Source organism: Blennius ocellaris (genome assembly GCF_963422515.1).
Source record: "Blennius ocellaris genome assembly, chromosome: 21".
Taxonomy (NCBI): Eukaryota; Metazoa; Chordata; class Actinopteri; order Blenniiformes; family Blenniidae; genus Blennius; species Blennius ocellaris.
The window spans coordinates 14,665,478-14,688,373 of record NC_137670.1 but is presented as its reverse complement, the minus strand read 5'-3'; the positions used below and the strand labels follow the sequence as shown (position 1 = coordinate 14,688,373).

General features: G+C 39.5%; 3 protein-coding genes across 3 annotated transcripts in view; 1 reads left to right on the top strand and 2 right to left on the bottom strand.

The window, feature by feature from the left end:
- adamts14 (ADAM metallopeptidase with thrombospondin type 1 motif, 14) overlaps window positions 1-5,695 on the top strand; it is a 47,013-nt gene extending 41,318 nt beyond the window's left edge. Inside the window, exons 18-22 of the mRNA XM_080517188.1 lie at window positions 1,159-1,291; window positions 1,483-1,690; window positions 2,481-2,610; window positions 3,339-3,422; window positions 3,540-5,695. Of these exons, the coding sequence (XP_080373314.1) occupies window positions 1,159-1,291; window positions 1,483-1,690; window positions 2,481-2,610; window positions 3,339-3,422; window positions 3,540-4,108 (1,124 nt within the window). The 3' untranslated portion in view covers window positions 4,109-5,695. The remainder of the gene's footprint in view (window positions 1-1,158; window positions 1,292-1,482; window positions 1,691-2,480; window positions 2,611-3,338; window positions 3,423-3,539) is intronic.
- Window positions 5,696-7,628: 1,933 nt separating this feature from the next.
- star2 (steroidogenic acute regulatory protein 2) lies at window positions 7,629-11,959 on the bottom strand (the record flags this gene model as incomplete). Its single annotated transcript, XM_080516749.1, has 7 exons — window positions 7,629-7,721; window positions 8,900-8,993; window positions 9,710-9,894; window positions 11,167-11,325; window positions 11,447-11,580; window positions 11,663-11,770; window positions 11,896-11,959. The coding sequence occupies 7 exons, from the start codon at window positions 11,957-11,959 to the stop codon at window positions 7,629-7,631; spliced, it is 837 nt and encodes a 278-aa protein (XP_080372875.1).
- Window positions 11,960-15,487: 3,528 nt separating this feature from the next.
- Window positions 15,488-22,874, bottom strand: tbata (thymus, brain and testes associated; the record flags this gene model as incomplete). Its single annotated transcript, XM_080517472.1, has 8 exons — window positions 15,488-15,693; window positions 16,888-17,078; window positions 19,051-19,207; window positions 19,959-20,040; window positions 20,238-20,387; window positions 20,627-20,712; window positions 20,821-20,991; window positions 22,682-22,874. 8 exons carry the CDS (start codon window positions 22,872-22,874, stop codon window positions 15,488-15,490), a joined length of 1,236 nt encoding a protein of 411 aa, XP_080373598.1.
- Window positions 22,875-22,896: the final 22 nt, after the last annotated feature.

The following is a 22,896-nucleotide window of genomic DNA, read 5'->3' as shown; positions in this document are numbered from 1 at the left end:
TCCAGCATGCCATAAACTGGAATATTTGGGAATTGTCTTTTAAAGAAGTGTTGTTGAAGAATAAAATTTGAAGAGAAAGTTACTTTTGTGACTTAAAGTCAGTGTAAATCAACATGATTATAAAATAAACTGGAAAATCAGACATAGTTCACCATTTTCACTAAAAGCGTGAACTTGGAATTCTGAATCATTGCTTATACACTTTTGAGTAGTAAGGTCCTATGATAGAAAGAAAGAAAAAAACATTAAAGTAAATTGGGATACTACAACTCTTTTAGGACAAGTGCGAGCTGCAATGCTTTGCATTATCATCATTTTACAAATTATATATCTCACATAAATTTATAGATCCCCCAATTTATCTTGAAGAAACATGTAAATCAAGTATTATATTACACAGTAAAACTTGTGTTTGGATACGCATTTCTCTGTTCTAATGTCATACAGTGTGCTCCAGTGTGCAGAGTACTGAGCATTAGTAATGAATCACCTGCAAGGTGGAAAGGTTTTTAACAAAACACTGTCTTTTTTAGTGGAAGTGGAAGAAAAATATTCATGGTTTTCACTTTTTTTTTTTACAAATAAAAAAAAAAAAGTGAAAGTACATTGCAAAAATATTATACTCTGTGGAGGAAAACTAGCAATGCACACCGCCCTAAACACGCCATCCCCACTGTAAAACATGGTGGTGGCAGCATCATGCTGTGGAGATGTGTTTGTTCAGGAGGGACAGGGAGGTGGCTCAGAGTTTCTGGGATGATGGATGGAGCCAAATACAGGACAATCTTGGAGGAAAATCTCCTGCCAAAGACATGAGACTGGGGTCGGAGGTTCACCTTCCAGCAGAGCGTTGACCCAAAATATACAGCCTGAGCTAAAATGGAAAGGTTTCGATCAAACTATATTCATGTATTAGAATGAATGCGTTAATGTCCAGACCTTCGTCTAACTGAAAATCTCTGACATGACTTGAAAAGTGCTGTTCACAGATGGGTGGGATACTTTTGCAAGCTACTGTACAAATGGAATCAAAGTAATATCTAACAATGTTTCTGCTTAATTAAATATGATTAAGCAGAAACATTGTTAGATATTGCTTTTGGCTTCTGTTGTTTTCAATCTCTAAGTCCCTTAACGATAATAACCCTGTGTTTTCAGGCATACAATTCACAAAATATGGATGCCGAAGGAAGAGCGACAGCCGTTTGGTGCATCGTAATTTTTGTGAGATGAGCAAAAAGCCCAAACCGATCCGCAAACGCTGCAACACCCAGGAGTGCAGCCAGCCCACGTGAGTGACCTTCCAACAGCCTTAGTGATACTGAAAATGATATCCATTAGCAGCAGGTATTAATGCCTTTGTCGACCATGCTCAGAGTGGAAATAATGACTTTGCCGCCATATGCCTATCCAGACGTGAATTATACCATTTTAGACCCGTGTTAAAGGACAACCTTTTCAAAGTGCCTGCTGTGCTGACAGGTGGGTGGTGGAGGACTGGACCCCATGCAGCAAGACTTGTGGGAAACTGGGCTACCAGACCAGAGTGGTGCAGTGCATGCAGATGCTCCACAACGGCACCAACAGGCCGGTGCACAGCAAACACTGCACCGAGGAGCGTCCAGACATGAGAAGGGGCTGCAACTACACGTCGTGCCCGGCCCAGTGGAGGACAGGAGCGTGGTCTCAGGTGCAAAAAACTTCCTTCTGTTAATGTACGGGGCAAGATATTATGAAAGATGTTGGCCTTCATCCCCCTTAATGCTTATAGGGTACTGCACAAGTCCTGCGTATTGCTCAATGGTGAAATCCACTCACTGTACTATGATCTATATGTGACTAATAATGAAATTTGTACAACTACTCACTACTTTCTGAGCTTAATGGGTGGTAACTTTGTTTTTTGTTTACTGACACTTTTCAAGAGCTCTACTCAGTCAGCCCTTCACGACTCTCTTTGCAACTAAATGAAAAGAGGTTTTTGTGTGCTGGTATTGCAGGTTCTATCAGGAACCAACTAAAAAAAAAAAGAAATACATATAAGATCCATTGGTAAACTTTTAATAAACAAACTTAGTGAATCCAGAGTTTAGACTGAGGTATGAAATGTACTATTGCACCACATTGTTGTCTACCACAGAACTGACCTTTAAAGTGGTTGTTTTAACTTGTACAAACATTAAATTCAGTAAATGTGCAATTTCATTTTATTTTCAACAAATACAAAGACTTTGCATTAAAATTTTACTTTGTGCATTGTGCACCGTGACATAACGAGTTTATTAGTGTCACAAAAAGAAAACCTCTTGAGGAATGGAAATGTCAGTGAATATTGATTAATTCTTACTTGTTTTGTTTTTTTCCTGAATAAGAGGTGTTGAAAAAGTGAATACTTTGACCTTTAGGTAAAAGCCAGTCACATTCTAATAAGTAAAGTCTAATGGCAGCTGATGTGATGCGCATTTGTTTGTGCGTGACAGTGCTCCGTGACTTGTGGAGAAGGAATTCAGCAGCGGCAGGTGGTCTGCAAGGCCAGCGACAACACGATAGGGGAGTGCGAGGGCGAGAAGCCCGAGACGGTCCTCATCTGCAAGTTAAGTCCTTGTCCAGGTGAGATCAACACACGACTGCTCAGTGGTTCACACACTAGCACTTTTTGTTGCTCGTCTTACTTACTCAGAACTGAATGTACTTTTTTTTTTTTTTTTAAGCTAAACATTGTGAGTGGTAAATGTGCTGCATCCTGCATATTTAAAACCCTCCATCAAAAGATTCAGAAGCAGTCGGCTTTAATCAGCTGCCACATCAAGCAGAATCTGACCAGAACAAGACTATTTAGCATTTAGATACAAGATGTCTACAGGTTAATTGTTAAACGGTCTTCATTTGTCACATTGGTGCAACATGCTGTAATCAAATGCTGAGATAGATTTCATTATCCCTGCGTGCCAATTACAAGAAGAGCCGTCCTCGCATGTGTCGGCTCTCAGAGTGTGTTGGAACTGCTCTCTGTCGTTGAGCAGAAAGCGTCCCTGTCGAAACATTTCTCTGCACTAATAATCTCCCGCAGGTTTTCCACATGCTGCCTATTTTTTTAAAGTGGTCAGCGCTTCCATTTCTCTCTGTCCTTGCAGTTACTGGTCTAGTATTGTGAAAATCTTTTCGTGAAAATCACTACGAAGCCCTGGTTGTGACACATGCGCCAATATAAAGCTACACTTCCCTGCTGGTTTTATTTAATGAGGTTGTTAGATGTGTCTCTCGTGTCTTGTTGCTCCTGTTGAGTGCTTTATTTCTCCATTATAATCTTGTCTTTTCTCTGATGTCATGCCCTCCAGGACAGCCAGCAGAAAATTCTACAATGAAAGATGAAGCCGTGTTCCAAAGAGTTCCTGAAAACCCTGTGCAGAAAATCTCATCAAGTGAGTTCATTTGTCATTTCAGGCACACTGGTGTGATTGAAAACAAAATGTCTGCAAAAGATGTGTTGTTTTTTTTTCAATTGTGCTACTAGTGACGTCCTTTCTTGTTATTTCTAGATGAGCCTTGTCTTGGGGACAAATCGATTTTCTGTCAAATGGAGGTTCTCGCCCGCTATTGTTCCATCCCGGGATATTACAAGCTGTGTTGTGAATCCTGCAACAAGAAAGGTCTCACCGAGGACATTCCCGACATCCACGTCTCCGCACCGCAGCCTTTAGCTGACCATGAGACCTCTACCGCGTCTCACCCTGCCTCAACAAAGGCGTCTCCTCTCGCCACGACTCCGATCCCACCGCAAACCACTAAGGCCGTCAGTCGGCAGCCCCTCTTCACTTCCCCGGTGCCAACGACGGCCGTCCCCGCTCAAGCTTCACCCTCAGCAGACGCTGCTCTGCCCCGGCGTCCCACCAGCAGCTCCTTCCTCTCTGCTGGGAAGAGGGATTCAGACGCGGGGCCTCCTCTACCTCCAGGGCCGCCACGGCCCACAGCAGACTCCAGTGGAGGTGCCTCTAAAGAGCACAGTCCAAACAGCACTTTAGGCCCAGTTGCTGCCAGGTCAAGAAGGGACGATGTAGGATCTGAGAGGGACTCGAGTCACAGGACCCTGTCAGCACAGAAACAGTGAGCGTTGAACGCCAGCTCACACTTGGTAGTATCCAAAAGTTGCTGCAGATAATTTCTCTATTGTTTTGTTTTGTTTTGGGGTTTTTTTTTATTTTTTTTTTTTTCATACCAGTGAACTTAGACCAGACCAGTCATGGTTACCTCATCAAAAACTCCAGAGTGATCTGCGTGCAGCGCTGCTCTGCCCTCTGTGCTTCAAATATGAAATGGGAGAAGGAAAAAAAAAAAAAAAAAAAAGGTGCTGTAAACTAAAACGACTACAAGACGTGTTCAAAATGTGATGACTGCATTGCTACGTTCATATTTTTATCTGTGTACAGTTGTCGTAGACTGTTTTTTGTTTTCCTCAAGTGCATTAGAACTACTATTGAACTTGTATTGTGAATGCGAGGAGAGCTCAAAGTCCCTAGTTTTTGAGTGTGCCACCAGAATAATTATCAACCTGTTGAAAGTCAATCAAACGTTAAACCATGTGTGAAGATATACAAACCCTAATCGTTTTTAATGGTGAAAGTAATTTAGATGCAAATTGGTTGTTTGATCATATCTGGCATTTTTTAATTCTGATTCTTAGTAGCTGCTCGCAGCCTATGGATTGAACCCTTAAATTGCTATATCTTTTTTTGTCCAATGCAAACAGCTTTTCATTGGTATTGAGTGCTGTTTGGTGTTTGGAGGATTCGATGCTGAAGCGAGGTATAATGTGTTCATTATACAAACACAGCCTGTTCACACACTGCTCCTGTAGCTTCTTTCTTCAGACTCCAGCCATCCAATTCAACGAACAAATCAACAGCAAAGGAAAGATGTTTGGCATTAGTCAAGAATAAATTAAAATTTTTCCAACTGTGTAAGAAATTGTTGCCAAGAACCAAAAGACGATCTACCTTTTGTGGGCAGATGCATTTAAACCCTTCAAAAGCAGTGATTTAGTGAACATCTATAAACTGTTTTGACTTTAATCCATGTATTCAGTATAGTCATTGTTAAAATACATTAATCAGCTCCATTAAAATAAAACACTTGTCAGGTGTATAATTATCCCAGTGGGACGCTCTTGACTTTCCAGTCGTTGCTCCTTGCAGAGAGCTTCCCAGCTTCTCTGTTCCCGGTGCTCTTTGTTTTTGTTGTCAAATCCAAAAAACCTGTAATCTTCCTCACTGATAACAACAACAACAACAACAAAAAACTCACCTGTTTGCAAGCCAACCCCGCCGTAGCGTGCCCTTTTTGTTTGTCTTTGTGAGAGCCAGTCCTGCGATGCTTCAAAAACTAAAAGATTCCCAGAAAAGAAAAGAAAAAAAAAAACACTTATTATGACATTTTGTGGAAGTGATACATTTTCCCCCCAGATAATAATGTATATAGTGTAAATTTCAAGTTATGAAAAGTTGCGAAACATGCAATGCTGTAAGTCTACAGACTGTGGTTGGTCATACTGTTACACCGTTCATGCATTGCAGTTTATAACAGCATTATGTTTATTGTATAGTTATTGTATATACGTATGTGAATGAAAGCTTTAAGTGTTAATATTTATTGAATTTTTAAGTGGTATGGTGAACAAAGTAAAACACATTTGAAAGAATAGAGATTGTTTGTGTTATTCCTTCATTCACTCTTTCCAGGATCCCCCACCAGGATGCTGAATAAATGCATTTACTTATTGTATTTTGCATATATGCCATATAAGTAAACTTGATCTGTTGTACAATATCAGTGCTGTACTATTGCAGCTTCAGGTTTTATAAGCTTTAGATTTCTTTGTTTCCATCAGAATAAAGCTATGGCTTTACAGGATGTATCTCCCTTCAAGCTAAAACCTTTTCATACACGGTGTTGTTTCTGATTCTACAGTCAGTGTTGATCATCATAGTGTATTTATGTAACATAAGGTAATCTTCACAGATGTTTTCTTCTAATGTTCTATGTATAGGTTCTTCACAGAGACCATGTTGTGAAAGGTAAATACGCTTAGATAGTGTCAGACTCACTGACTTTATTGTTCCATCTCGTGCTCAGGAACACATAAACAAGACGGGAATCAAATCCACCTTGTGATTGGAAGATGACTGACATTTATTATACAATTCCACTCACAAGAGTGATGAAAGCACACTGGGGATGTCTATACCAGACGGATGCAGGTAAAATCTCCATCCATCTTCTATAACACTTTAATCATGAAAGGTCAATGCAAGCTGCATCCTGCACAGGTTGTCTTTACATTACGGCCAGACAAAATCGCACACATTCGCATACGTATGAATGAGGAGACTGGCTCCGCTATAGCAAAGTCCTGAAAGAGCTTGTCAAATTCTGATCGACAGTTCTCAATGTGCTCTGTGGAGCACACACGCTTTCCCTTACATCTCCAGCTCTGACATGAGGTTCTGGAGGGTTTTTTTTTTTTTCTCAAATCTGTACATCTTGACAGTTGGAGGGCTTTATTTGCGGATAATATGGCTGTTTTGTTTTTTAAAGTCTCGGAGTGAGTCAGTTGCTTCACTAAATGCCACTTTCACCATCTCTCCGTCTTGGAAGGACTTCTTGTTCTTAGCGATTAAGTGACTCACCCAGAATGATGCTTCTGTGGCTGCTTTTGCTTTTGTCCTCAACTGTGAGAAAAACGACTGCTGTTGGGACAACTGGGCTTTAAGTTCTTGCCCCTTTCTCTTTCTCAGCTCACTTTTCGGATTGAAATCAGTGTCAGAGTTATTATAAACAGTCCGAAAATGCCGGTCTGCATTTCCTTTCTTCGATCGGCTTAGCAATGGCAGTTTAAGGTCACCAATCATCCTTCAATGCATTTGTTTGGACTGTTAGAGGAATTTCATGCACACATGGAGAGAAACTCAACACAGAAAGTGTCGAGGTTGTATGTTCACAACATGAGACAAGATTGAGATATGAGACCCACTCCATCATAGAACATATGTAAGATAGTGCTCCGTAATACAGATCGGTCGGCTTTTAAAAATCATGTCTCTTACAAACCAGATATTCAGCATGTCATGAAACGTTCGTCTGTGTTCTGGTACTTGCTCTTTTCAAATCTCCCTGAGTCACATTGATTCATGATGACCTGCAGTGTCTCTTCTTTTCGTGTCGTTCAACATGTTTGACGATTAGCAAAAGCAAACCAGACACACAAAAAAAAAAAAAGCCGCGTTCTCACACTTTATTAAATTCTTTGCAGGCATGTGCAGGGGGTCACATATAAACAGACACCGTGATGTCTTTTGATCAGGAAGACTTAATGAGGTTTGAGTGGCGCAATGTGACGTTAATTCCTATAGAGAAAAAGCTGCTTCTTTCTGCCAAGCGAGCGCCAGGCTGCTGGCACCGGTCGCTGCCAGCTCTGGTCTGCAGGAACCTATTAGCAGAGCGTCTCTTCCGGCCGGCGTTTCTTCAGCCCTTTGCAGGGCGGCGCCATGCTGACGCTGTCAGACTCCTTCTATTCTTCCTCTGGGAGCGATGACGGGGCGCTACGGCAGTTTGAGGGCTGCTCGCCGCTTCGGTCAGCTCAGGCTCAGATGTCTGCGGAGGTGTCTGGTGAAATCCAGCTGTGCTCGTGGTAAAGCCTGATTAACAATGGACTTTGGCAGCCAACCCTGGGAAAAGAAACAGTTATCTTTGTCAGAAAACTGAATTGTACCTTGCCGGCAGTAAATAAAAGAGGGAGTTTGGTATATGGTCTGCTGCTGCACAGGAGATACTGTATGTAGGTTTCATAATATGCAAATGTGACTCCCCATATAAACAAACCCATTCGAACCGTTTGTAGTACGGAGGATTCTGCATTTCTTTCTGTCTTTCTTCCATGTTAATAATGGAAAGATGATGGTGAACTGAATGCATGACAAAATAGCTCTGCTAAACAATAGAGCAGCCGTTGTTTATGTAAAACCTCTGGGATTTATACTATTGTGAGAATGCACCACTCCATTGGTTCAATATGTGCCGTGGTACACATGTTTGTATGAGACAACATGCGAATTCTGCAACTCACTTTTAATCATCATATGATTTAACATAAGCCAAATAAATTAAATAGTTTAAATACTGGCTTGGGCCTTTCTGTGTTGAGTTCTCCTGGTGGTTTTCCTCCAAATACTCCGGTTTCCTCCCACAGTTCAAAAACACACATGTGAGGTTAATTGGTGACAATAATCTAGTGGGGGGGAAAGCTGTGAAATATACAGTAAATGGTGTAGATATAGTGTTTATTTATACTGACTAAAGTGTCATTTAACAACAGGATATTGCAGGGATTTTCAAATTGCAGTTACCTTAATGAGTGCCCTGGAAAAATGCTTTTCTTATTTTTTATGTCTGCCTACTCATTAATTAGCTTTTAAATAAAAAGCTTTCATTAAAATCTTGTGTATCTCTTCTTGATGCACTTGGTCTTTATACAGTTTTATTGGTTTTTGCAAAAGTTACAACTAATAATGCTCTAAAACTAAAACTATCAAATATATGAAGGACTTAAATGATTTAGAAAAATAATTGTTTATTTAGCAAGCCTCCAACCACAATCAAATTTATTCCAAATGAAAGATTTTGGTTTAATGTTGTTCTTCCCAGTTCAACATTCACAGCATACGATAATAAAAATGTGAATAGGCATAATTAGATGTGTTGGTTCAGTAAAAATCATTTTGAGCGTTTTGAGCAAAATTAATTATGAAGAAAAAAATAAGATGTTTTGAATTATAAGACAATGACATTAATAAACTCTAAAGAAGAGAAATAGATAACATATATTGGAAAAAAAATATTTATTTACCTTGACATCCATATTGAGGAGCCATGTGAAGTGTGTTTTTGTTACATTTTCATCAAGAGCTTGTAAAATGATGCAGGTTGGTCCATCCTTGGCTCTGCAACACACAAACTCATTAGTCTTTAGTATTGAGCTAATTCAATATGAATTTTGCCTGGTGGACTTGTGCTGGTAAAGAAAGCTCCAAATAGCCCAAGAAGTGCAAATCGGCTTTTTTTTTTGTCCATTTGTATTGTGTCAACAAATGGAGAGACAATGAGTCGTAACTCAACAATATAAAATATAAATACTTTGGTGACTCGAGGACAAAATTTTAAAAATGTAATTTGTTGAGTCGTTTGGAGTGTTTCCTGCTGATTTAAAAAGAACAACGAAGCTCACTCACACATTAAAATAAACAGTGAATATGTCAGATGATGAAACTGGTTGATATTGATAGCATTAAATATCTAGGCCAGTGTCAGTCAATATAATTTCTTTTAATCTTGTGCTATATTACTTGTGTTTTCATTTTCCTCAAAACCCTCTGACATTTGCCTAATAAACCATTTTTATCTCGCAGACATGCGATAAGAAAGCAGACATTTAAGGCCACTGACATTAAAGGATGCTGTCAGGTCAGATTAAAATGTCAGCTGAAATCAAAACAATCTTCAGTCTTTACTGTCGTTGTTTTCATTCTGGCTGCTTAGTATCTGAAGGATTGGAATCAGCCTCATTCAAACGCTCTATCTCATACAAGTGAGGTTAGTGGGGTTACTGGATATATACTGTAACATGGTGATCTCTAAAGTGCTGCAGAGGATCCTGTACCTCACAAAGCCTGCCTGAGGTGGGAAAGACTCCAATTCAATGGCCGCTCCTCCAAGATAAATGTCCGACTTCTGTTTGCAGCTGTGTCGAACACTCAGGAAGTCCCTCTGGCCAATCAGATTCCCCGTTGTCTCTGCCGATACCTCATGAGTTACAATTGTTTCTGGTCCGACATGTTTCAAAACCTACAAGCAAAGAAACAAGTGACAGAACCTGTAAGACCTAAATGCAAAGATAACATACCACAATAATAATTGTAAGATGAATTCATTGATTTAAATGAGCAAATGCACTTGATGAGGCGGAGAAAAGGAAGTCAATATGTGGTTGGAAAGTAACTTGAAGAGATGTTGGTCAAACTCTTCTTGTGTGTGATGCAATGCAACCTGATTTTGTAGTGAATGGATCATTCAAATATTTTCATTTTGAGTCATCCGAACACTATAATGTTTGCTCCAATAGCTCATTGAACTCCACATTAAACAACTCGCCACCTGAACTCCTTTTGAGTTTGCCTCTCCGACCACCAGAACCAGAATCATTACTTGCTTAACTGTTCATCGATCTCCAACACTGCTTTATCCATGTCAGGGCTGCGGACTGTTGGATCCAGTCCCAGTGGAGTATGAGTGAAGGCAGGCAATTTAGAGTCACCAATTAAACTGAAATGCGAGTTTCTGGACTGTGAGAGGGAACTCCAGTATGTACTGTAAGAAAACCCGCACAGCCCCAATCAGACTCTAACTGGTTATGTTGTTGCTGTGAGATTGCAAACCAAACATCTCTAACTGAACACCTCAATGACCCTCACTATATGTGAAGTTCAGCTGCATCTCTTGTCAAACAACTTTGGCTCCAGAATGTCCCCAATGCATCCAGTACAGACTCTCCTCCATCACCAATAATTACTGTATTTTCCTCTCATATTACAAGAAACAAGCACCAAAACTCAAAGTGTAATTTATTCAGAGTGGGAACAACAATCTCAAACCTTTCAGTTCTAGTACAGGATTTCGTTTTCAATGAAAAACATCTCAAAACAGACTGAAACACATCAATATGCAAATTTCAGTTTTACGGTCAAATGGAGAAAACTGATCAACAAAACCAGCAAACAACAATTTAGCTCTTCGAGTTTAGCAGAACCAAAAGCTTTTCTGGCTTTTCAAGCTTCACATACACAGAGTTCAGGGTAGAAACCGAGAGAAATGGGGCAAACGTCAGCTCCTATCCCATCTGATAACAGCCTGTTCTCTTTTCCTCAAAAGCATTAGAGGCGACATGAGCCTGAACACATTACAATCCCTCCCCAACGCGAACCCCACCAGAACTGCTTTAAACCTATAACTCGCTTTCTCACATATTCCTAGTGTATCTCACATTTCTTTTGTGCGCTATTGTAATTACAAAACGACTATGATTTGTATGATTCGTATTAGAGTATTAGTTGTGCTCACTTTAATCTGCTGTATGCTCGGGTTCCACTGGTGCATCTCTTCGACTCTGACAAACAGGACATCGTAGAGCTTCTCCACACTGGCCTCCAGCACCGCCTCCAGCCTGAAGACCTTCCTGCCTCCGGGCATGACTTTGCTCCAAATGATGTCGCCGTTGCTCTGGAGGAAAGAAAAGAAGCAGCACTTTAAGCTCAGCTTGTTATCAGAGTGTGGCACTTGAACACACCTGATGAAGGCGCTGTAATGGAACCGGGTGGCACTTTAATCAAGAAGACGTTACCTGGGTGATCTCCACCTTCCATCCGTCTTTGTCTTCCAGGATGCTGCGTGCACTCCTCATAGCTTCCTGACCTTGTTGCACATACAGGTGCTTTTCTTTCACTGGAATTGCTTTTATACTTTCTGCCTTGGTCTCTGCAAAAGAGTGGTTTTGGTGGGTTTTCTATAACATATAGCATTTTCAAAATTGAACAGAAATGAAAGGATTGCAATTTACCATTAAAACTTAAGTCAGCTTGTTGCTTCGTATGTTGTTGGATTCGTGCCCATCGCTGCAGGTGTGTGATCTCTTGGCCTATCACTGCCACAGCTGTGCGTTGAAGTCCTGCATGGTTGAATTAATAAAAAAAAAGAAAAGAAAAGAAAAAAAAAGGTTGTTAAGGTCGCTTATTCAGATGGCAGCATTTGCATAAAAATAATTTCAAAAGAAAAGACGTGTCCAACATTTACCTGCCATACTCCTCAGATGTGGGTAGGAGATTCCACAGCAGAGCTTTACAACAGCAGGCAGCATGTCGTCTGTCTTCGGCAGTGACAGCAAAGTGAGTGGACTGATTCTCTGCTCTTTATATGGCCACTGAAGGACACTTCAATGAGATAAGAGCCGGAGAGGAAGATAGCACCTGCTCCGGGTTCGGTCCTGAAGGCCACACTTGACAAGTGCTTCATTAACTAAAACAGAGGATCGGATACAGAGAGACAAGTCTGGCAGTAAAAGTTGATTCTGATGCACATTTGTGTAATTTCAGACCATCAAGAGTAGATTTTCAGAAGTTTCACTTTCATGGCATTACCATGCCACGTTTAACCTGCGCAGTTGAAACAATTATTTGAGTCCTTGAACAACTCCAGAGGATAATCAATAATAATCATAATGATATAAGGATTGCTAGAATGCAATAATTAAGTCTAGTATTTCAGGATTAATAAAATACTTAAATGTCACAAGATTGTCATTGATTGCATGGGGATGCATAGAAAAGGCCTATTATGTGATATTTCAATTGCACATTATGTATTATACTTTTCAGGCTGCTTGAATGTTGCTGCTCGAGGTATTCTTTTGAAATTTAATTATGAGGACAAAAGCGGCTTGATGTTATCAAGAGCATCTTCATTCATGTCTTCTTCGTATTTATCATATATGAAGCTTTCAATGTAATTTTGTGCGCGAGAGGAATTATCATTACTGGCATGGCAGCAAAGGTCAACATAGTTTTTTTTTGTCGACTTTGTATTAAAAAGAAGTCACCAATGAATGTCTAACACGTGGCGAACACCCAAGCAATCCCAGAGAGATCATGCAAACTCCACAAAAGGTCTGAAACCCAGACTCGACTCAGTAATGTTCTTTCTTTAAGCGCTAACATCATCGTTTGGATCAATATGGATTTAAGACAATATACTGCCTGAGAAAAATTGCGAAAGTTTTAATTAGCTGAGTCTCCAACTTCTTCACCCATGAAGGCAAAGTGCAGAAATGCAAAGTCCATTTAGAAAAGAAACATTCTGGATTAACTTTCTTTGAGGCAACTGTATGGTGTTGTTTTTGTTTGTTTGTTTATTTATTGGCATTGTAAATCGGCAAGTGAATTCCTACTTTATGACTGTGTTTTCAATCTCTGGGCAACAAGGAAGGCAGGATGCTGTTCTTAAAATGGGTAATTGACCCCTAATTAAACACAGTTGTAAACACCTCCATCTGATTAGATTGTATCTGATGATGTGAAGTCACAGCATGACGCTTCACACTGTTCTGAAAAAAATGGCGGCTACAAAGCACAAAGTGCATGCAAATGATGTGTTATCAGATTTTCCTGAGACAGATATTGAACAGACATCAGACATTGATTGAAAACAATATTTCTTTGATGTTGCAGTTTAAAAAACCAAACAAAAACCAAACAAATGACATCTTCAGTACTGGTGGGCTTCTGGCCAACGTCAACCAACACAAAGAATGTTTTCAGGATTCATGCAAATGAGAATCTGTTCTCTTAATCGGAGATATTTCACTTGGATCGACACAGAGAAGGCAATTTGTCACAAAAGTTACCCCATGTACTTTTAATTATTATACCTAAAAACCTAATAATATGAGCAAAGATATAATGTTTTCAATGAAAACTGCATTTTGCAGAGCTGACTTTGTACACTATGATTACATTAATTTATTTTAATTGCATTTGTCCGTCCTCGACTTCATTTGAATCCGAATGATCGAAATACAGAACTTCATGCATGAATCTAAATCAGTTTAAAAATAATTAATTCTAGATGTTTGTTTAAGGTACATTATGCACATGAATTACTTTTCGTCTCCTTTATGAGACAAGGGCTCTCTGAAGCCAAAAATAGAATAAAAGCAGTTGTCTTTCTGAGATTATGCGTCTGCCTCACTTCCCTTTACACAACTTGGCAGAACTCACAGCCACGGGATGTGTGAGAGGTTGCGAGGTGTCAGGGATCAGAGGAAATTGGGAAGAAAAAAAAAACAAAAAACTGAAGTTTGTTTGGGTCCATCCCAGTAATGTGACCCTGAAAGACAACAGAGTTGTATTTTGAGGACATATGCAGATCAGTGAATGAGATAGAATGATACAGATCTAGTAGCATATTTACATAATATAATAATGTTATCAATAAATATTTACCACAATATCATCAGCTACACAACATATATAGTCATAATATACCATTGTATGTCAAAATAAGTTTGTATATTGTTCATGTAGTTTCACAGACCAATATTGATAACATGAACATCGTCTTCTCTGTAGTAATTAGGGGCTGTACATGATTCAGTATTAAATTGCATCACTCACTACACGAGCACACTGAGTCGGAAAATGGAAATTAGATGTCAGAGTGAGATAATAGAAGCCCAGAGGCTGCAGCATTTATGATGGAAAATAAGAAGCAATAGGAAGTTGGCCGAGGACAAAGTGTCGTTCATACAGTACTTGAAAAGTAATTTATTTTCTGTGCAAACTCATGTTTTAAGTCGAGAACAAAGTGCTGTGATTTATGTGCGCGCCTGATTGTTCCCAGCAGTTTTAGTTTCCACAGTGACAAACTTTCAAAAAGAACTCGACAACTGTAATTATAATAAAAACAACAGAATAGAATAGAATAGAATAGAATCATTATGCAATGTATAACAAAATTGGAGAGCTGCTCCTCTCACAGTGCAAACGAACAAAAATGTGGTATAATAATAATAATAATAATAATAATAATAATAATAATAATAATAATAATAATAATAATAATAATAATAATAATAATAATAATGCAACACATATTTCATTAACAAATATACAAAAGTAGTGCAATATAATACAACAAACAATTGTGCAATAAAATAAAGAATAGTGCAATGTGTAAATCAATGAATGTGTGAATTTAGGGTGGTTACGGCTCTGGCAAAGAAACTGTTTCCAAGTGTTTATTTTCATTTTGACGTACCTGTTGCACCTGCCGGAGAGCAACAGATCAAGCAGATGAAAGCCTGAGTGTGAGTTGTTTTTGCTTTTGTTTACTGCTCTGCTGAGACATATCGAGGTGTGAATGTCAGATCTCTGCTTCCTGAAGCCCACAGTGATCTCTTTGGTATTTGAGGTGTTCAGATTGTTAGTTTGACGCCAGGCTGTCAACTTCAGGACCTCTTCCCTGTCGGCTGCCTCAACCACCTCAATATCACTCTTACCACAATCCTGACAAGTTGCAACCTTAGAAACAGTAAAGCACAATACATTATAGGTACGTTTCAATGTACTCTGCATGTCAATTTATACAAAAATGTTTTCATGTAACCATCTCAATATTCAACAGCCTTATTGTGTCTTGCGTGAGGAAAAATTCTCATTTTGGAACAGCTCCCTCTGTCTCTCTCTGTACGATATGACTACAGCAGTGAAGCCTGCGTGTGTGTGTGCGCGCGTGTGTGTGTGTGTGTGTGTGTGTGTGTGTGTGTGTGTGTGTGTGTGTGTGTGTGTGTGGGGGGGGGGGGGGGGGGTGTCATGTCTGTGAAATATTTGGCCTAGGCCCCAGCGCCTTCTCCTCCTCTCAATGCTGTCTCACGGAGCTGTGGCTGATAGAGCAGCAGGAAGCAGCTGCCTCTTATCACTCGGAGGCAAGAGGCGTCCTTGGAAGAAGGATTCGTGACGTTAATGCTGAACTTCACCTGCTGAGCCGGGCGACGGCCCTCCGGCTGTGGTCGCACGATCAGGGAAAAGCCTTCAGCGCCTGTGAACCGCGGGGATGACCTCTGATGCCTGTATAAACACTCAGCAATTTGCAATCACATGCAATTTGTCTGCTTTATTTTGAAATTGTCATTGGAATGCATTTTGTCTACAATGAGCTCGTCAGAGGTCGCAAAAATAGATTCTCTATAATAACAATACTAATTACTCTGTATTGTTGAAAATAAAGCGTTTCCTTGGCTGTGAGAGGTGTCATCCACCATCATACCGTGCACATGTGGAACATTATCCGCCGTTCAAATGTTAATTATGACAAAACGTGGGGAAAAAAGACGAAAAGTCAAGAAAATAAAACCACAAATGGATAGATTAATTTCATAATAGCTAATATTTCTTTTTTCATTTTGTGGCAGCTACACCTTGATACTGATTTCTGCACAGTGTTGTAGTGGTTTGTAGTGTTTGCATGTTCTTCCTGTGCATGAGTAGATTTTAGTCCAAAAATATGAGCTCAGGGTTAATTGATGACCCTCAATTTCCTGTAGGTGTGGTCGATTCTGTGGTCTTCTAATTAATTTCCTCTTGTGGTTTTGATTTGACCCACGGGCCACATGTTTGACAACCCCGAACTGTTTGCTTTCTTTAAACAAAATCTTCCCAACATAGAATTTTTTTTATTTTTTTTTTTATTTTGGTGGTGCTTTATCACTGTCAGACACACATGCTACACTCCATCCCATTTCAACATCACAATCACAAACATTTTCAGCAATTTAAAAGAAAATAGACAAGATGAAAGAGGTCATCAAAACAACAACAAAATAAAAAGGTGCATCGTCATTCACTCTGATATGCAAACTCTCAATACTTGCTTGTGACATGAATTAGCAATTAAAAATTTTTTTTTTCATTTTTATTTAAAGAAATAGCTTGTCATTCATTGTGTGAATGTTTTGACATTTTAAAAGCAGCATTTTTTTTTTAATAGACTCCACTTTGCTCAAACAACCACTGTAAATGATATATTCATATATCTCAAATTCAAATTCAAAATATCTATATTTTTATAGCTTCCCTGCACTGGAGATGTTTTTGATAGTGATTTTGAGAGATCACTGAGAGAGGCACTTTAAAATTAAAATTAAAATAAAATGGATCATTCACTGCTGTTTGCAGTGACGTATCTATAGTTTCCATCTGTTCTGCCCTGAATTAATGAGACACCAAGAGTCACCCAGAGACACCTCGGTAGTTCTCATGACTCCAGTGAACGAGCTCTTCAGTCGTAGAGGAGCGTGCTGAAGTGTGGAGGAAGAACTGTAGGATGTACGGCCGTGTGCAAATCCTCTATTGCTATCAATTCCTGCTTTGAGTCTCTTTTTGAAGTCTCCTCTGTGGCTGGCGTTGGCCCAGAAAGCTGGCTGACTAGTTGTGGGAGTCATACGTGGGTCAGGAAAAAGCTGAAGGATGCATTCAGATGGGCAGACATGTCCTCGGTCGATGCTGCAGACAGTGTGGCCCAATTTTCAATACACGACTGGGCTTGAAAGAAAGAAACATTAACAATGATGGTGATTGATGGAATCGAGGATGCAGTGCAGTCCAATTAGTCATGTGCTGAATTTGATACTACAGCCAAGTCACCATATTCTGGTGAGAATATTAATAAAGAAGAAAGATTGTTTACTTAACTAATCCAAAGCAGTGATACTGATGGCAAGACCATTTGTGAACCCAGTGTTAACTTGCAGGAATACCTCCAGTAAAAAAGAGCTTAATGAAATAGTAACAGAGCAGTTGAATCCACACATTTACTCAAATCCCACTGAAATTGTAAAAGTGCGAAAGCATGCACACGAATAATGAGTTTGGTGCAGTTGCTGTTTCTTAGCCTTTTCCGTGCTCTATAAACTGCAAAACCACAAGAATCATGTCCTTTATTACTTTTATTTATTTTGTATAATAATGTTGTTTTTTGGGAGGGTTTGTGAAGCAAATAAGTCTATATTTCTTGGTCTTGTTGCAACACTAGTTTATTATAACACCCAGGAGCAGCTTTGTGTGTTGAATATATTTAGACTTTTAAATGCATTTCCTTTTTTTTATTCTTTTATGTCGCCTGAATGCCGATAAGATAATTTCTGGAATCGAGAGCAGACTCGGGAAGCAGTCAATTGCTTTTGTAATGAAGGCTCTTGCTTTTGTATCTTGGTGACAGTGGGAGTCTGCCTTGGTTATAAGAGAAACACCAACACCAACTACACCAATTTATTAGAAATTAAAAAGGATGCATTTCCAAACACATGTTTATTCGACTAACATATGTCACACAGGCAATAATCCAAGTGTGATAATCCTTTATCTTGACAGAATGTCACACTGTGTTAATTAAGTAAAAACTGTAAATGAAAACTAGTCTAACGAACTCTTCTAACAATTATATGCTAAGCAATGATAAGATATTCCACGAGACACATTATGTATGTCATTAACGACCAAACAGTCATACAAGCATCACCATGGTGACTTTCAATGCATGGACTCTATGCATGGTCGGCGTGAGCGTGTTGAAGAGGATCCGGAGACACTGCTTGGATTTCAAGGACTTCTGCATCTCCAATCCTCTCTGCAAAGAGCAGTCATGTCAGCTTCAGACAAAAAGAGAGCAACGTCTAACCCAGCTGTCCTTTTCCGAATATATTAAAACAAAATGAATATGTAACAAGCAATTCATTCTTTAATAAAACCAAAACCCATTTGATCACTTCCAACACATTCATAAACTGTTCAGCATTAGTAAGACAAGAAATGGTCAGGAAACCTAAGAAATTAGTGCATAGCATTTAAAAAAAAAAGGGATTTGAGTTTTTCTTCACAATATATGAAGATGATGATGATGCAAATAGCCTATTATTCTGCAGCTTTGGGGAAATGTCAGAAAGTGGGTAAACATTAAGAGGAATTCATTGGAGTAAAAATATGAATTTAGAAGAGTAAATGAAGAATTTCAATAACTGTCAGGGCCCCCAGCTGTATCAACAGCAAACGTTGCACCAAATGAAAAAGTTTTTTTTTGGCACAAACCAGAATATGTGTCACTTCAACCAAGGACAAGGCTGAAGGTAGTTTGGCAATTTATCAAGGCAAAGAGAAGACATTTCCATTAACAAACTCTAAAAAACAAATAATAGGGCACAGATTTATTGTGGGATAAACCTTCTGATAAGGGTAAATAGCAACATGATTTGATAAAACAAACAGGAACTTACCTGGTTTGTCATGGCAGAATGGTTGGTCCACATTATGTGAACTGTAAGGTGAACACACACATTAAGCTTGAAGCATTTCCAAGCAGGAGACAAAAAAAGACATTAAATATGTATGAGTTCATCCTGACCTTGTTTTCCTTGTTTTTCTCCACGGATGCTGAAAGGATGAACGGCATGTCGGCGGAGATGCGCCGGCATGATAAGGCTGGAACTGCTGCAGGTTACGACCCGAGACATCGACGCCGCCCAGAGCTTGTCTGATCATCCCCATCACCAGATCTTTCTCTGTCACATCACATAATTTCAGCTATAGAGTCGTTACAGTAATTATACCAGCTCAATGGTTAATTGAGTTGATTCACTTTAATGAGAAAATTGTGCCCATTAAATGAATGCTTCAAGTGGTTGAAAATAACTCAAGTCATTCAAGACCTTCACAACTTTTTTTTTTTTTTTTTAATTCCTTTATTGCTCATTTAAAAGGTGATGAATGAGTTTCATGACACCTACATATAGTGGATCCATAATTCCTCGAGGCTATTGGGAATATAGATACTGAACTTGCTTTATTAGCAAAGAAAATGACTCAAAACTTTCTGGCCTTGTCAGTTGAGATTGTATTTCAGCTCTCTGCCAGTACTTAATTGCACTAAATACTCTCAACTTTCCAGAAAAGACCAAAAAGAAAATTCTTGTAAGGCACAATGAATTTCAGCGATACCACTTCACTTTTACGAGTGTTTTATTGTCACTCTCATTGTCACACTTCTGAGAGTGTGTCACACTCAAAAGCTCCACACTGAAGGTTTTTATCTTTTTCCTAAAATATTCTACAATGAAATGTTTTGAAAGATTTGTAGAATAACTCAAAGAAATGAATGTGGCAAACAGCTAAGAAATGCATTTTTTGTGCTACTACAGCTTGTTTTTGTAATCAATATCCACTTTTCACTTTCTACACCTGCTGAGGAAGTAGTTGCATGACAATTTAAATTAATAAAAATGTTTACTGTCCATGTGAAAGGAAAAAATGTACCTCTCTGTCCTGCAAGCAGAAGCCACTGCTGGACCGTGGACAGGGAGTCTGTTTGCAGGATCTGACAAAGTACCTCCAAAACCTGAGGAGATAACAGAAGATCAACACAGCTTTAGTGGGGAACCACAGTTGTGCTCCAGAGAGATTATTTTCACAGTAACAAATCACAAGTAGAGCGTCCTTAGGTGGAAACTTATACACTATAGCACTTCTGTGTTGATGTTCCACAAACGCCATGATACGGAATACAGTGAGAATACAGAAGAAAGAGTGCACCACCGTCAGCTCCTGATCCTGGAAAGGTTGAGGATACTTCAGGTGCTGCGAGTAGGATTTGCGGTGGTAAGACCTGGAGGATGGAGGAATAATCCTCCCAGATTCGGTCGAATATTGTGTCTGTCGACGGACAAGTCCATCCTGTTGCGTTGCCTGAAAAACATTGACGCATTTCGTTGCATTTAGTAAATGCAAGAAATGAGGCACGATTCTCGATTCAGTGCATTTATATTCAACTTCAGGTGTCTGTGCTTTCTATCATATGCAAATTCTTGTCTTCAAAGGTTCCATTTAGCTGCAGGTAAAAGCGTACTCAAGCATGAGGCGTATGCCATTATTCCAACTTAACATTCACAGCATTCAAAATGTAGTTGAAACTAAAATATGCTTACCTTTTTGTCTTTTTGTGCCTCGGAAGACAGATTGACTTTTGCAACCAGCTCCTTGAGTTCATCCCTCCAAGCTTCTGAAAACAGTGCTGGAGAACAAGACAAAAGAACAATAGATTTTGCTTAAAATTCAAATTGGACTATTTGAACATGCTTAGCGAAGGAATGAGACGTTTGTGTGCCTTGCATGACCATGCCTGATTTGTTCTTGTTTCCGCTCACTCCATGTAGAGTTTGAATGTGAGGAAAAGCAAAAGCTGGCTCCGCCGCCTTCCTTAGAAGGTGGCTTTTAAGAAATGGATGAGGAAACAGCGACGAGCTGACAAACCAATCGTCTCTCACCGTGCAAATTGGCCTTCCATTTAGTCCTGTGGGAAAGAGAAAAGAAACCGTATTCACTCTGCGCACATGCATGGTTGAGTGTTCCGGAAGTGTCGGACAATCAAAGCTGTACCTGAGGAAATAAAGCTGGCAGAGTTCCCGCTGAGACTAAAGGCAACAACCTCAGGGATGAAACCTACTTTTATCCCAATGATGCAGTCATATCTTTCATGTGACACGCTATATATCTCATCAATGTTTCAAAACTCTGGAGGAACTTGACATCATGTGTCTGTTGCATTTCCAGCTGCATATCAACAAGCTTGTCTTGTGTTACAAAGAAATGTGTGAAGCTTTAGAGCAAATAAGCAGATTTTTGAGATTTTAGTAGTTGGTCCAGTTATAAAGCAAATCCAACACGCGTATGACTTAACAAGTGATGCTAACTTGTTGGTTCAAAGGGAAATTGTACAGGAGAATAATACGAATCGGTTGTAAGCGAATTAATTGTGGAATAAGCATCAGAAAGAGGCAGGAAATGACTGGGAGATGAGGAAGACCCCAGAGAACATTCATGGATGTAGCGAGGGACGACACAGAGATTGGTTGAGCAACAGAGGAGGTAGGAGAAAGGATGAGACGGTGGCAGATAATCTCCTGTGGCGACTTGTGATTGTAGCAGGGAAAAGACAAAGATAATTGCGTGTGAAGAGATTGCTAGCACTGTAGGGCACCAGTGTCAAACGTGTGACACAGGGGTGAAAGCCAACGCAACTCCGCTGTATCACTTGCAGTCGCTGCAACCTGTTTATAAACATCCAAAGTTTCGGAACGTTGTACTTTGCAGAGACACGTGCTATCAGTAGGCATATATCAATGTAGTGATGGTCATAAATCAATCAGTGACGCTTCACTTATACAAGACTGTTCACACTTCACACTAAGATTGTTGTTAGTGACAACAAGACACAAAAGGGAAGGAAAATAAAATGTAAATCGCAAGAGAAGAACAGACATATGAGCATTTAAAAGGTAATATAAGTGTGATCAGTCAGACAAACAGAAGAGTGGATTAAGAATCCACTTAAGAAGGAAACCAGCTGAAGATGAGACGGAAATTAAAATGACAAAAACAAAAGTAACCGTTTACTGTCATCATTGTTGGTGATGTTTACACCAAAATGGAACAGTTTAAAATTCACAGCATTTTGTGCAAATGAAGTGTTTAATATTGTGATTGTTTGGAATGCGTGATTATGAAGCTGAACATTGTATTTTTAGGGATCCTCAACGCAAACAGCCCTGCAGCAGCAGTGCTTCGTCTCTGAGGAGTAAACTCCCATTCTTTTATTTTTTCAAACGTATTGAATTTTGGGTTTTTTTTCTTTGTCAGACTCTTCCAAGCTCACAGAGCTGGTTAAAGCTTGATATTAGATGTATGAATAGATCACTTGAGCTGTTGTTATTCTGGGAACACAATATTCCAAGACCTATATTTATGAAGAGAACTTGACATTTTGTTACTGTTTTATCTGTATTATTTTGCATTTTACATGTTCAGTATCTAGTACGTGTGTGTGACGCAGGACCGCTGCAGCTAAAAGCATCTCTAAAATATAAAAATATAAAGAGAAAAAGCCATTAGAACAACAAAAAAAAAAAAAAGGTTTAAATTTTGGAGTGATATTAGCAATAACTGAAGTATCTGGATCAGCATGAGCCTCCAGGTTGACGTACCTTGAATGTGCCTCACCCTGTTTGGATGAGGGTTGTGGCGGGAGAAGAACGAGTGGTGACTCAGGGCACCAAAGCGGGCGCTGCTTTTTGACAGCATTTTGTTGAAGTCGGCAGTGAGCGGCACCGGATCAACGTGACTGTGGCTCCTCACCCCGGTGGAACCCCGGGAGCCTGGGCTCTGTGCTGTTAACATATCTGAACGGCAGCTGGGTCGC